Source organism: Oncorhynchus kisutch, unplaced genomic scaffold, assembly GCF_002021735.2.
Source record: "Oncorhynchus kisutch isolate 150728-3 unplaced genomic scaffold, Okis_V2 scaffold3982, whole genome shotgun sequence".
Lineage (NCBI taxonomy): Eukaryota > Metazoa > Chordata > Actinopteri > Salmoniformes > Salmonidae > Oncorhynchus > Oncorhynchus kisutch.
This window is the reverse complement of record NW_022265927.1, coordinates 223,207-238,723: the sequence shown is the minus strand read 5'-3', so window position 1 is coordinate 238,723 and position 15,517 is coordinate 223,207. Positions and strand designations below refer to the sequence as shown.

At 41.0% G+C, this 15,517-nt stretch overlaps 1 protein-coding gene across 3 annotated transcripts in view; it reads left to right on the top strand.

Annotated features, from left to right (window-relative positions):
• The first annotated feature begins 2,583 nt into the window (after positions 1-2,583).
• LOC116352823 (prominin-1-A) overlaps positions 2,584-15,517 on the top strand; it is a 54,104-nt gene continuing 41,170 nt past the window's right edge. For all 3 annotated transcript variants that reach the window (XM_031821510.1, XM_031821509.1, XM_031821511.1), the window contains exons 1-4: positions 2,584-3,088; positions 14,224-14,285; positions 14,429-14,455; positions 15,205-15,410. In XM_031821510.1, coding sequence (XP_031677370.1) covers positions 2,797-3,088; positions 14,224-14,285; positions 14,429-14,455; positions 15,205-15,410 — 587 coding nt within the window. In that variant the 5' untranslated portion in view covers positions 2,584-2,796. The remainder of the gene's footprint in view (positions 3,089-14,223; positions 14,286-14,428; positions 14,456-15,204; positions 15,411-15,517) is intronic.

Here is a 15,517-nt window from a genome sequence, read left to right as displayed (position 1 = left end):
CTGGGTGAATGACAGTAACCTAAACCTATCACTGTTACATTGAACTGGGTGAATGGAATATGAATGACAGTAACCTAAACCTATTGATGTTACATTGAACTGGGTGAATATGAATGGCAGTAACCTAAACCCATCACTGTTACATTGAACTGGGTGAATATGAATGACAGTAACCTAAACCTATCACTGTTACATTGAACTGGGTGAATATGAATGACAGTAACCTAAACCTGTCACTGTTACATTGAACTGGGTGAATGACAGTAACCTAAACCTATCACTGTTACATTGAACTGGGTGAATGGAATATGAATGACAGTAACCTAAACCTATTGATGTTACATTGAACTGGGTGAATATGAATGACAGTAACCTAAACCTATCACTGTTACATTGAACTGGGTGAATGGAATATGAATGACAGTAACCTAAACCTATTGATGTTACATTGAATGACAGTCATCCAATATACTGTAGTATAACATGAATGAGAGTCATCCAATATACTGTAATAGAATATGAATGAGAGTCATCCAATATACTGTAATAGAATATGAATGACAGTCATCCAACATGCTGTAATAGAAATAAGGCTAATGAGAAAAAAAAATGGTCCTCCCTCCTCTTAAATGGCACCAACCTCCATTGCTCTTAACACTCTCTCGGTCTCTCTCTCTCTCTCTGTCTCTTTCAATCTCTGTCTCTGTCTCTGTCTATCTCTCTGTCTCTGTCTCTCTGTCTGTCTCTCTCTCTATCTCTCTGTCTCTGTCTATCTCTGTCTCTGTCTCTCTCTCTATCTCTCTCTGTCTATCTCTCTGTCTCTGTCTCTCTCTCGGTCTCTCTCTCTATCTCTCTCTGTCTATCTCTCTGTCTCTGTCTCTCTGTCTGTCTCTCTCTCTATCTCTCTCTGTCTCTGTCTCTGTCTCTCTCACATCAAAATCAAATCAAATGTATTTATATAGCCCTTCTTACATCAGCTGATATCTCAAAGTGCTGTACAGAAACCCAGCCTAAAACCCCAAACAGCAAGCAATGCAGGTGTAGAAGCACGGTGACTAGGAAAAACTCACTAGAAAGGCCAGAACCTAGGAGAAACCTAGAGAGGAACCAGGCTATGTGGGGTGGCCAGTCCTCTTCTGGCTGTGCCGGGTGGAGATTATAACATAACATGGCCAAGATGTTCAAATGTTCATAGATGACCAGCAGGGTCAAATAATAGTAATCACAGTGAACAGGTCAGGGTTCCATAGCTGCAGGCAGAACAGTTGAAACTGGAGTAGCAGAACGGCCAGGTGGACTGGGGACAGCAAGGAGTCATCATGCCAGGCAGTCCTGAAGCATGGTCCTAGGGCTCAGGTCCTCTAAGAGAGAGAAAGAGAGAAAGAGAGAAAGAAAGAAAGAGGGAAAGAGAGAATTAGAGAGAGCACACTTAAATTCACACAGGACACCGGATAAGACAGGAGAAGTACTCCAGATATTACAAACTGACCCCAGCCCCCCGACACATAAACTACTGCAGCATAAATACTGGAGGCTGAGACAGGAGGGGTCAGGAGACACTGTGGCCACATCCAATGATACCCCCAGACAGGGCCAAACAGGTAGGATATAACCCCACCCACTTTACCAAAGCACAGCCCCCACACCACTAGGGGGATATCTTCAACCACCAACTTACCATCCTGAGACAAGGCCGAGAATAGCCCACAAAGATCTCCGCCACGGCACAACCCAAGAGGGGGCGCCAACCCAGACAGGAAGATCACGTCAGTGACTCAACCCACTCAGGTGACGCACGGCAGGACCAAATCAGAAAGATAGCAAGCCCATGTAATGCAGTAAAACCTCACTCTCTCCCAGTCTCTCTATGTCTCTCTCTCTCTCTCTCACACACACACACACACACACACACACACACACACACACACACACACACACACACACACACACACACACCCTTCGCAGTTAATTATCCTATTTAGTCTATTACTTCCACACATACTGCGCTCTCTCTCTCTCTGTCTCTCTCTGTCTCTCAATTCAATTCAATTTCAATTCAATTCAAGGGCTTTATTGGCATGGGAAACATGTGTTAACATTGCCAAAGCAAGTGAGGTAGATAATATATAAAGTGAATATATAAAGTGAAATAAACAATAAAAATTAACAGTAAACATTACACATACAGAAGTTTCAAAACAATAAAGACATTACAAATGTCATATTATATATATACAGTGTTTTAACAATGTACAAATGGTTAAAGGACACAAGACAAAATAAATAAGCATATAAATATGGGTTGTATTCACAATGGTGTGTGTTCTTCACTGGTTGCCCTTTTCTCTCTCTCTCTCTACCTCTCTCTCTGTCTCTCTGTCTCTGTTTGTAATATTCGTGTTTTGGTTAGCTCATGTCAAAAAGACGGAACGCTGGCGGCCACAGCTGTCCGGTGTCTGACTAGAACAGAACCGTAAGTGACAAACACACGAGACCGCAGCTCACACTGAGATCAACCGGCCCGCGATCATCACGTGCCCGCGCGCCGTCGGATGAGCATTAGTACGGTTCATTCAACCTCTAGAGACAACAAGTGTCACTGGAGACATGTTTAACCGGGACAACAAGACGTAACAGTACTTTACGGGACTATCCGAAATTTAGACTTCTGTCGTTGCAGTTTTATTCTTTCTTTCAGACGGTGGAGACAGGTCACCACCTCTTTTCTCTCTCTCTCATTCCGTGTTCTTTTACCGTTTTATTTGGAGTGCGTTTTGCAAGGACTAGTCTCAAGCCATGCTGTGGAGAGCGGGGCTCGTGTTGCTGCTGTGTTGGGGCAGCACCGGGGAGCGACGTCATCAACCCCGGGACTCCCCGGAACGTGAAGACCGGACGAGCAAACTGCAGGCAGACTCCGTGAGCACGCGGCAGCAGCGGTCCCCGCCGCCGGTAGAACCCCTAGACTTTGGGTTCGTGCCCTCCGGTGTGTACGACACGCACGCCTACTACGAGCCCGGTGCCATCGGTGTTCTGTTCCACATGGTGCACGCGTTCCTTTACGTGGTCCAACCGAACCCCTTCCCGAAAGGTGAGGAGCACGGCTCAGTGTGTGTGTGTTTGTGTGTGTGTGTGTGTGTGCGCGCGTCTTGGCCATGGCTGCTCCTATAAGGCCCTGCAGGTTGAGTAGAGTTTTATTTCAGAATACGTCTACATGGCAGATAAAAGGAGAATAGCGTAGGCTACACAATAAATACATTTAACAACAAATCAAATCAAATCAAATTGTATTTGTCACATACACATGGTTAGCAGATGTTAATGGTCACATACACATGGTTAGCAGATGTTATTGGTCACATACACATGGTTAGCAGATGTTAATGGTCACATGGTTAGCAGATGTTAATGGTCACATGGTTAGCAGATGTTAATGGTCACATACACATGGTTAGCAGATGTTAATGGTCACATGGTTAGCAGATGTTAATGGTCACATACACATGGTTAGCAGATGTTAATGGTCACATACACATGGTTAGCAGATGTTAATGGTCACATACACATGGTTAGCAGATGTTAATGGTCACATACACATGGTTAGCAGATGTTAATGGTCACATACACATGGTTAGCAGATGTTATTGGTCCCATACACATGGTTAGTAGATGTTATTGGTCCCATACACATGGTTAGCAGATGTTATTGGTCACATACACATGGTTAGCAGATGTTAATGGTCACATACACATGGTTAGCAGATGTTATTGGTCACATACACATGGTTAGCAGATGTTAATGGTCACATACACATGGTTAGCAGATGTTAATGGTCACATACACATGGTTAGCAGATGTTAATGGTCACATACACATGGTTAGCAGATGTTAATGCGAGTGTAGCGAAATGCTTGTGCTTCTAGTTCCGACAATGCACAACTAGTAATCTAACCGAACAATACCAAAACTACTACCTTATACACACAAGTGTAAAGGGATAAAGAATATGCACATAAAGATATATGAATGAGTGATGGTACAGAACGGCATAGGCAAGATGCAGTAGATGATATCGAGTACAGTATATACATATGAGATGAGTAATGTAGGGTATGTAAACAAAGTGGCATAGTTTAAAGTGGCTAGTGATACATGTATTACATCAAGATGCAGTAGATGATATAGAGTACAGTATATACATATACATATGAGATGAATAATGTAGGGTATGTAAACAAAGTGGCATAGTTTAAAGTGGCTAGTGATACATGTATTACATCAAGATGCAGTAGATGATATAGAGTACAGTATATACGTATGAGATGAATAAAGTAAATCAATACATGTGTTGTCTAATTATGAAATATACTGTTAGTTAATTAAGAAATATACAGGTAGTTAATTAAGATAATATACAGGTAGTTAATTAAGAAATATACTGTTAGTTAATTAAGATAATATACAGGTAGTTAATTAAGATAATATACAGTTAGTTAATTATGAAATATACTGTTAGTTAATTAAGATAATATACAGGTAGTTAATTAAGATAATATACAGGTAGTTAATTAAGATAATATACAGGTAGTTAATTAAGAAATATACTGTTAGTTAATTAAGATAATATACAGGTAGTTAATTAAGATAATATACAGTTAGTTAATTATGAAATATACTGTTAGTTAATTAAGATAATATACAGGTAGTTAATTAAGATAATATACAGGTAGTTAATTAAGATAATATACAGGTAGTTAATTAAGATAATATACAGGTAGTTAATTAAGATAATATACAGGTAGTTAATTAAGATAATATACAGGTAGTTAATTAAGATAATATACAGTTAGTTAATTAAGATAATATACAGGTAGTTAATTAAGATAATATACAGGTAGTTAATTAAGATAATATACAGTTAGTTAATTAACATAATATACTGTTAGTTAATTAAGATAATATACAGGTAGTTAATTAAGATAATATACCGGTAGTTAATTAATTAAGATAATATACCGGTAGTTAAGTAAGATAATATACAGGTAGTTAATTAATTAAGATGATATACAGGTAGTTAATTCTGAAATATATTGTTAGGTAATTATGAAAGATAAGGTTACTTAATTATCAGTATATTTCTTGATTAACTAACATCTAACTTTCTCAATTAACTAGCAGTGTATTTATATATTTATTGCCTTGTCATTTTCTGAAATAACAGAAATATTACAACAATATAAATACTATGCTCCTTTATTAATCAAGAAAGATGGATCTGAGTTAGTCAAGACAGATAGATCTGAGTTAGTCAAGACAGATGGATCTGAGTTAGTCAAGACAGATAGATCTGAGTTAGTCAAGACAGATGGATCTGAGTTAGTCAAGACAGATGGATCTGAGTTAGTCAAGACAGATGGATCTGAGTTAGTCAAGACAGATGGATCTGAGTTAGTCAAGACAGATGGATCTGAGTTAGTCAAGACAGATGGATGTGTTAATTAGTCAAGACAGATAGATCTGAGTTAGTCAAGACAGATGGATCTGAGTTAGTCAAGACAGATAGATCTGAGTTAGTCAAGACAGATAGATCTGAGTTAGTCAAGACAGATGGATCTGAGTTAGTCAAGACAGATAGATCTGAGTTAGTCAAGACAGATGGATCTGAGTTAGTCAAGACAGATGGATCTGAGTTAGTCAAGACAGATGGATCTGAGTTAGTCAAGACAGATGGATCTGAGTTAGTCAAGACAGATGGATGTGTTAATTAGTCAAGACAGATAGATCTGAGTTAGTCAAGACAGATGGATCTGAGTTAGTCAAGACAGATAGATCTGAGTTAGTCAAGACAGATAGATCTGAGTTAGTCAAGACAGATAGATCTGAGTTAGTCAAGACAGATGGATCTGAGTTAGTCAAGACAGATGGATCTGAGTTAGTCAAGACAGATGGATCTGAGTTAGTCAAGACAGATAGATCTGAGTTAGTCAAGACAGATGGATCTGAGTTAGTCAAGACAGATGGATCTGAGTTAGTCAAGACAGATGGATCTGAGTTAGTCAAGACAGATGGATCTGAGTTAGTCAAGACAGATGGATCTGAGTTAGTCAAGACAGATGGATCTGAGTTAGTCAAGACAGATGGATCTGAGTTAGTCAAGACAGATGGATCTGAGTTAGTCAAGACAGATGGATCTGAGTTAGTCAAGACAGATGGATCTGAGTTAGTCAAGACAGATGGATCTGAGTTAGTCAAGACAGATGGATCTGAGTTAGTCAAGACAGATGGATCTGAGTTAGTCAAGACAGGATGGATCTGAGTTAGTCAAGACAGATGGATCTGAGTTAGTCAAGACAGATGGATCTGAGTTAGTCAAGACAGATGGATGTTGATTAGTCAAGACAGATGGATCTGAGTTAGTCAAGACAGATGGATCTGATGAGTTAGTCAAGACAGGTGGATGTGTTAATTAGTCAAGACAGATGGATCTGAGTTAGTCAAGACAGATGGATCTGAGTTAGTCAAGACAGATGGATCTGAGTTAGTCAAGACAGGTGGATGTGTTAATTAGTCAAGACAGATGGATCTGAGTTAGTCAAGACAGATGGATCTGGGTTAGTCAAGACAGATAGATCTGAGTTAGTCAAGACAGATGGATCTGGGTTAGTCAAGACAGATGGATCTGAGTTAGTCAAGACAGATGGATCTGAGTTAGTCAAGACAGATGGATCTGAGTTAGTCAAGACAGATGGATCTGAGTTAGTCAAGACAGATGGATCTGAGTTAGTCAAGACAGATGGATCTGAGTTAGTCAAGACAGATGGATCTGAGTTAGTCAAGACAGGTGGATGTGTTAATTAGTCAAGACAGATGGATCTGAGTTAGTCAAGACAGATGGATCTGAGTTAGTCAAGACAGGTGGATGTGTTAATTAGTCAAGACAGATGGATCTGAGTTAGTCAAGACAGATGGATCTGAGTTAGTCAAGACAGATGGATGTGTTAATTAGTCAAGACAGATGGATCTGCGTTAGTCAAGACAGATGGATCTGAGTTAGTCAAGACAGGTGGATGTGTTAATTAGTGAAGACAGATGGATCTGAGTTAGTCAAGACAGATGGATCTGGGTTAGTCAAGACAGATAGATCTGAGTTAGTCAAGACAGATGGATCTGGGTTAGTCAAGACAGATGGATCTGAGTTAGTCAAGACAGATGGATCTGAGTTAGTCAAGACAGATGGATCTGAGTTAGTCAAGACAGATGGATCTGAGTTAGTCAAGACAGATGGATCTGAGTTAGTCAAGACAGATGGATCTGAGTTAGTCAAGACAGATGGATGTGTTAATTAATCAAGACAGATGGATCTGGGTTAGTCAAGACAGATGGATGTGTTAATTAGTCAAGACAGATGGATCTGAGTTAGTCAAGACAGATGGATGTGTTAATTAGTCAAGACAGATGGATCTGAGTTAGTCAAGACAGATGGATGTGTTAATTAGTCAAGACAGATGGATCTGAGTTAGTCAAGACAGATGGATGTGTTAATTAGTCAAGACAGATGGATCTGAGTTAGTCAAGACAGATGGATGTGTTAATTAGTCAAGACAGATGGATCTGAGTTAGTCAAGACAGATGGATCTGAGTTAGTCAAGACAGGTGGATGTGTTAATTAGTCAAGACAGATGGATCTGAGTTAGTCAAGACAGATGGATCTGAGTTAGTCAAGACAGATGGATCTGAGTTAGTCAAGACAGATGGATCTGAGTTAGTCAAGACAGATGGATGTATTAATTAGTCAAGACAGATGGATGTATTAATTAGTCAAGACAGATGGATGTATTAATTAGTCAAGACAGATGGATGTGTTAATTAGTCAAGACAGATGGATGTATTAATTAGTCAAGACAGATGGATGTGTTAATTAATCAAGACAGATGGATGTGTTAATTAATGAAGACAGATGGATGTGTTAATTAGTGAAGACAGATGGATGTGTTAATTAGTCAAGACAGATGGATGTATTAATTAGTCAAGACAGATGGATGTGTTAATTAATCAAGACAGATGGATGTGTTAATTAATGAAGACAGATGGATGTGTTAATTAGTCAAGACAGATGGATGTGTTAATTAATCAAGACAGATGGATGTGTTAATTAGTCAAGACAGATGGATGTGTTAATTAGTCAAGACAGATGGATGTGTTAATTAGTCAAGACAGATGGATGTGTTAATTAATCAAGACAGATGGATGTATTAATTAGTCAAGACAGATGGATGTGTTAATTAGTCAAGACAGATGGATGTGTTAATTAGTCAAGACAGATGGATGTGTTAATTAATCAAGACAGATGGATGTGTTAATTAGTCAAGACAGATGGATGTGTTAATTAGTCAAGACAGATGGATGTGTTAATTAATCAAGACAGATGGATGTGTTAATTAGTCAAGACAGATGGATGTGTTAATTAGTCATGGAGGGTTGTTCAGGTTTATCAGTTTAACATGTAGGTCTACTGTCAGGTTTATCAGTTTAGTATGTAGGTCTATTGTCAGGTTTAGTATTTAGGTCTACTGTCAGGTTTAGTATGTAGGTCTAGTGTCAGGTTTAGTATTTAGGTCTACTGTCAGGTTTATCAGTTTAGTATGTAGGTCTACTGTCAGGTTTATCAGTTTAGTATGTAGGTCTACTGTCAGGTTTAGTATGTAGGTCTACTGTCAGGTTTAGCATGTAGGTCTACTGTCAGGTTTAATATGTAGGTCTACTGTTAGGTTTAATATGTAGGTCTACTGTCAGGTTTAGTATGTAGGTCTACTGTCAGGTTTAGTATGTAGGTCTACTGTCGGGTGTATCAGTTTAGTATGTAGGTCTACTGTCAGGTTTATCAGTTTAGTATGTAGGTCTACTGTCAGGTTTAGTATGTAGGTCTACTGTCAGGTTTATCAGTTTAGTATGTAGGTCTACTGTCAGGTGTATCAGTTTAGTATGTAGGTCTACTGTCAGGTTTAGTATGTAGGTTTACTGTCAGGTTTAGTATGTAGGTCTACTGTCAGGTTTAATATTTAGGTCTACAGTCAGGTTTAGTATGTAGGTCTACTGTCAGGTTTATCAGTTTAGCATGTAGGTCTACTGTCAGGTTTAGTATGCAGGTCTACTGTCAGGTTTAGTATGTAGGTCTACTGTCAGGTTTATCAGTTTAGTATGTAGGTCTACTGTCAGGTTTATTATGTAGGTCTACTGTCAGGTTTATCAGTTTAGTATGTAGGTCTACTGTCAGGTTTAGTATGTAGGTCTACTGTCAGGTTTATCAGTTTAGTATGTAGGTCTACTATCAGGTTTAGTATGTAGGTCTACTGTCAGGTTTAGTATGTAGGTCTACTGTCAGGTTTAGTATTTAGGTCTACTGTCAGGTTTATCAGTTTAGTATGTAGGTCTACTGTCAGGTTTATCGGTTTAGTATGTAGGTCTACTGTCAGGTTTAGTATGTAGGTCTACTGTCAGGTTTAGTATTTAGGTCTACTGTCAGGTTTATCAGTTTAGTATGTAGGTCTACTATCAGGTTTATCAGTTTAGTATGTAGGTCTACTGTCAGGTTTAGTATGTATGTCTACTGTCAGGTTTAGCATGTAGATCTACTGTCAGGTTTATCAGTTTAGTATGTAGGTCTACTGTCAGGTTTAGTATGTAGGTCTACTGTCAGGTTTAGTATGTAGGTCTACTGTCAGGTTTAGCATGTAGGTCTACTGTCAGGTTTAGAATGTAGGTCTACTGTTAGGTTTAATATGTAGGTCTACTGTCAGGTTTAGTATGTAGGTCTACTGTCAGGTATAGCATGTAGGTCTACTGTCAGGTTTAGCATGTAGGTCTACTGTCAGGTTTAGAATGTAGGTCTACTGTCAGGTTTAATATGTAGGTCAACTGTCAGGTTTAGTATGTAGGTCTACTGTCAGGTTTATCAGTTTAGTATTTAGGTCTACTGTCAGGTTTAGTATGTAGGTCTACTGTCAGGTTTAGTATGTAGGTCTACTGTCAGGTTTAGTATGTAGGTCTACTGTCGGGTGTATCATTTTAGTATGTAGGTCTACTGTCAGGTTTATCAGTTCAGTATTTAGGTCTACTGTCAGGTTTAGTATGTAGGTCTACTGTCAGGTTTATCAGTTTAGTATGTAGGTCTACTGTCAGGTGTATCAGTTTAGTATTTAGGTCTACTGTCAGGTTTAGTATGTAGGTCTACTGTCAGGTTTATCAGTTTAGTATGTAGGTCTACTGTCAGGTTTATCAGTTTAGTATGTGGGTCTACTGTCAGGTTTATCAGTTTAGTATGTAGGTCTACTGCCTGGTTTAGTATGTAGGTCTACTGTCAGGTTTATCAGTTCAGTATTTAGGTCTACTGTCAGGTGTATCAGTTTAGTATGTAGGTCAACTGTCAGGTTTAGTATGTAGGTCTACTGTCAGGTTTATCAGTTTAGTATGTAGGTCTACTGTCAGGTTTATTATGTAGGTCTACTGTCAGGTTTATCAGTTTAGTATTTAGGTCTACTGTCAGGTTTAGTATGTAGGTCTACTGTCAGGTTTATTATGTAGGTCTACTGTCAGGTTTATCAGTTTAGCATGTAGGCCTACTGTCAGGTTTATTATGTAGGTTAATTAATCAACACAGATGGGGCCATGTATCGTGAGATTTTGAGTGAAAACCTCCTTCCATCAGCAAGGGCATTGAAGATGAAATGTGGCTGGGTCTTTCAGCATGACAATGATCCCAAACACACCGCCCGGGCAACGAAGGAGTGACTTCGTAAGAAGCATTTCAATGTCCTGGAGTGGCCCAGTCTCCAGATCTCAACCACATAGAAAATCTTTGGAGGGAGTTGAAAGTCTGTGTTGCCCAGCAACAGCCCCAAAACATCACTGCTCTAGAGGAGGTCTGCATGGAGGAATGGGCCAAAATACAGGCAACAGTGTGTGAAAACCTTGTGAAGACTTACAGAAAACGTTTGACCTCTGTCATTGCCAACAAAGGGTATATAACAAAGTATTGAGATAAACTTTTGTTATTGACCAAATACTTATTTTCCACCATAATTTGCAAATAAATTCATTAAAAATCCTACAATGGGATTTTGGGGATTTTTTCTTAATTTTGTCTGTCATAGTTGACGTGTACCTATGATGAAAATTACAGGCCTCTCTCATCTTTTTAAGTGGGAGAACATGCACAATTGGTGACTGACTAAATACTTTTTTGCCCCACTGTAGGTCTACTGTCAGATTTAGTATGTAGGTCTACTGTCAGGTTTATCAGTTTAGTATGTAGGTCTACTGTCAGGTTTAGTATGTAGGTCTACTGTCAGGTTTATTAGTTTAGTATGTAGGTCTACTGTCAGGTTTAGTATGTAGGGGTACTGTCAGGTTTAGCATGTAGGTCTACTGTCAGGTTTAGTATGTAGGTCTACTGTCAGGTTTATCACCGACCAATCAGAGACATTCATCAATGAATCAATCACTGGTTCACCAGGTAGAGAAGTTAACTAGCAGTAGGTCACAATGTTACCTCGGTAACAACAACAGTAGGTCATAATGTTGCCTCGCTAACAACAGCAGTCGGTCATAATGTTGCCTCGGTAACAACAGCAGTAGGTCATAATGTTGCCTCGGCAACAACAGCAGTAGGTCATAATGTTGCCTCGGTAACAACAGCAGTAGGTCATAATGTTGTCTCGGTAAAAACAGCAGTAGGTCATAATGTTGCCTCGGTAATGTCATGTTTGTGATAACATCAACACAGCACTGGTAATTCAGACCACAGGTAGGAAGTCCATATTTTGACTACTGACGGAATGTGTGTGTGTGTGTGTGGTGTGCGTGTTGTGTGTGTGTGTGTGTGTGTGTGTGTGTGTGTGTGTGTGTGTGTGTGTGTAGTGTGTGTGTGGTGTGTGTGTGTCGGGTCACGTTGGAACGGTGCAGTAGGATTGGTGTTTCTAAGTAGCAGGGTCAGAGTTATTAGATTAGAGGCCTAATCAATTATCAGTTAAGCCTTTACTGCGGCCGGTCTGCTGTCACCTGGTCCCCAGGACTAACACCTTAATCCACCTGCCATATGGCACACACACACACACGCACACACACACACACGCACACGCACACATATACACACGCACACGCACACATATACACACACACACACACACACACACACACACACACACACACACACACACACACACACACACACACACACACACACACACACACACACACACACACGTAGAGTCCATGTCAACAAGATCTCCCTCTCTCCTCCCCCCATCTCTGTGGCCTCTATTGTACTGGACCTGTTGATGCTGCTGTTAGTGTTACAACCTATATCAGGGTGGTGTGCGTGTGTGTGTCTCTCTGTCAGGTTGTATAAGGCCCCAGTGTAATCCCTGTGGACATGGCCATATTTATACTCCCTAAGACTCTTCACTGGCTGACGAACAAACCTAGTCACTGTCTACCTACATACTGACCCTTACATAACAGTAGAGAGGCTTGTAAATCTGTAGTTCTGGGTGGGACAGGGCAGTATAATGTTCTGGGTGGGACAGGCCAGTATAATGTTCTGGGTGGGACAGGCCAGTATAATGTTATGGGTGGGACAGGGCAGTATAATGTTATGGGTGGGACAGGCCAGTATAATGTTCTGGGTGGGACAGGCCAGTATAATGTTATGGGTGGGACAGGGCAGTATAATGTTATGGGTGGGACAGGCCAGTATAATGTTATGGGTGGGACAGGCCAGTATAATGTTATGGGTGGGACAGGCCAGTATAATGTTATGGGTGGGACAGGCCAGTATAATGTTATGGGTGGGACAGGCCAGTATAATGTTCTGGGTGGGACAGGCCAGTATAATGTTCTGGGTGGGACAGGCCAGTATAATGTTATGGGTGGGACAGGCCAGTATAATGTTATGGGTGGGACAGGGCAGTATAATGTTATGGGTGGGACAGGGCAGTGAATTGTAATACTGCTAGCTGTTAGCTGTTAGCTGTCACAGAGTGGTCAGGAGGGTGGAACAGGGCAGTGAATTGTAATACTGTTAGCTGTTAGCTGTTAGCCGTCACAGAGTGGTCAGGAGGGTGGAACAGGGCAGTGAATTGTAATAGTGTTAGCTGTTAGCCGTTACAGAGTGGTCAGGAGGGTGGAACAGGGAAGTGAATTGTAATACTGCTAACTGTTAGCTGTTAGCCGTCACAGAGTGGTCAGGAGGGTGGAACAGGGCAGTGAATTGTAATACTGTTAGCTGTTAGCCGTTACAGAGTGGTCAGGAGGGTGGAACAGGGAAGTGAATTGTAATACTGCTAGCTGTTAGCTGTTAGCCGTCACAGAGTGGTCTGGAGGGTGGAACAGGGCAGTGAATTGTAATACTGTTAGCTGTTAGCCGTTACAGAGTGGTCAGGAGGGTGGGAGAGGGCAGTGAATTGTAATACTGCTAGCTGTTAGCTGTTAGCCGTTACAGAGTGGTCAGGAGGGTGGAACAGGGCAGTGAATTGTAACACTGCTAGCTGTTCGCTGTTAGCCGTTACAGAGTGGTCAGGAGGGTCTTTTACTGATCAGACAGTTCTAGAACAGCTTTTTACTGACCAGACAGTTCTAGAACAGCTTTTAACAGGGCAGACAGTTCTAGAACAGCTTTTAACTGGCCAGACAGTTCTAGAACACAGCCCCAACCCACTTTACCTGTCCCTTCATATTTAAAAAAGTTTCTGTCTTTCTGTGTCTTTCTGTGTCTTTCTGTGTGTGTGTTTGTGTGTTTGTGTGTGTGTGTGTGTGTGTGTGTGTGTGTGTGTGTGTGTGTGTGTGTGTGTGTGTGTGTGTGTACCTGCTGAGCAACAGATCAGGTATTACTACATCCAATCTATATAAAGACATACTGTCAACATAAAACCCAGCACAGAGCCATGCAATCTCCATAGGAAACATTGGCAGTAGAATAGCCTTACTCAAGAGCTTATTGTCTTTCAATGTGGCACCGTCATAGGATGCCACCTTTCCAACAGGTCACTTTGTCAAATTTCTGCCCTGCTAGAGCTGCCCCGGTCAACTGTAAGGGCTGCTATTGTGAAGTGGAAACGTCTAGGAGCTAACGACTGTTGTATATGATTGGCTAATGACTATTGTATTGTGTGATTGGCTAACAAGCGTGTGTTATGTGATTGGCTGAAGAGGTTGTGTTGTGTTCTCAGATCTCATTGTAAAAGTCATCCAACAGAACATGGGAGGGATAAAACTGGAAGACTATCGCAAGGTAGGCTGTGTGTGAGAGAGAGATAATCATGTATAACTCACTAACATGCAAGGTAGGCTGTGTGAGAGAGATATATAATCATGTATAACTCACTAACCTGCTGTCATACTAACTGTGTAACTCTGTGTGTTCTGCTGTTGCAGCCAGAGAACGTTGTCTTAATGCTACAGGTAAAGTCACCATACAGCCACTATAATACACCCACACCCACTATAATACACCCACAGCCACTATAATTCACCCACACCCACTATAATACACCCACACCCACTATAATACAGCCACACCCACTAGAATACACCCACACCCACTATAATACACCCACACCCACTATAATACAGCCACACCCACTATAATACACCCACACCCACTATAATACAGCCACACCCACTATAATACACCCACACCCACTATAATACAGCCACACCCACTATAATACACCCACACCCACTATAATACACCCACAGCCACTATACTTCACCCTCTATAATACACCCACACCCACTATAATACACCCACACCCACTATAATACACCCACACCCACTATAATACACCCACACTCACTATAATACACCCACACCCACTATAATACACCCACACCCACTATAATACACCCACACCCACTATAATACACCCACACCCACTATAATACACCCACAGCCACTATAATACACCCACACCCACACCCACTATAATACACCCACACCCACTCTAGTACACCCACACCCACTATAATTCACCCACTATAATACACCCACACCCACTCTAGTACACCCACACCCACTATAATGCACCCACTATAATAACGGACAGGTAGTTATCTCTCTAACAGACAGGTAGTTATCTCTCTAACGGACAGGTAGTTATCTCTCTAACGGACAGGATCTCTCTAATAATGTGGTATCTGTCCTCCTGCAGACGATCTACTATGAGGCGGGCTTTCTGGTGTGTGTGAGTCTGGGCTGTGTATTCCTGGTGTTGACCCCCGTGGTAGGACTGTGTTTCTGTGTGTGTCGCTGCTGTGACAACTGTGGAGGGGAGATGCACCAGAGACAGGGGAAGAACCCAGACTGTCAGAGAGGATTCTACACCGCCGCTCTCATCACCACCTCCATATTCATCACGTAAGACCTTCCCCTGACCCCTGACCTCTGACCTTAACTCTAACTACCTGTAACCCTTCTACACCGCAGCTCTCATCACCACCTCCATATTCGTCACGTAAGACCTT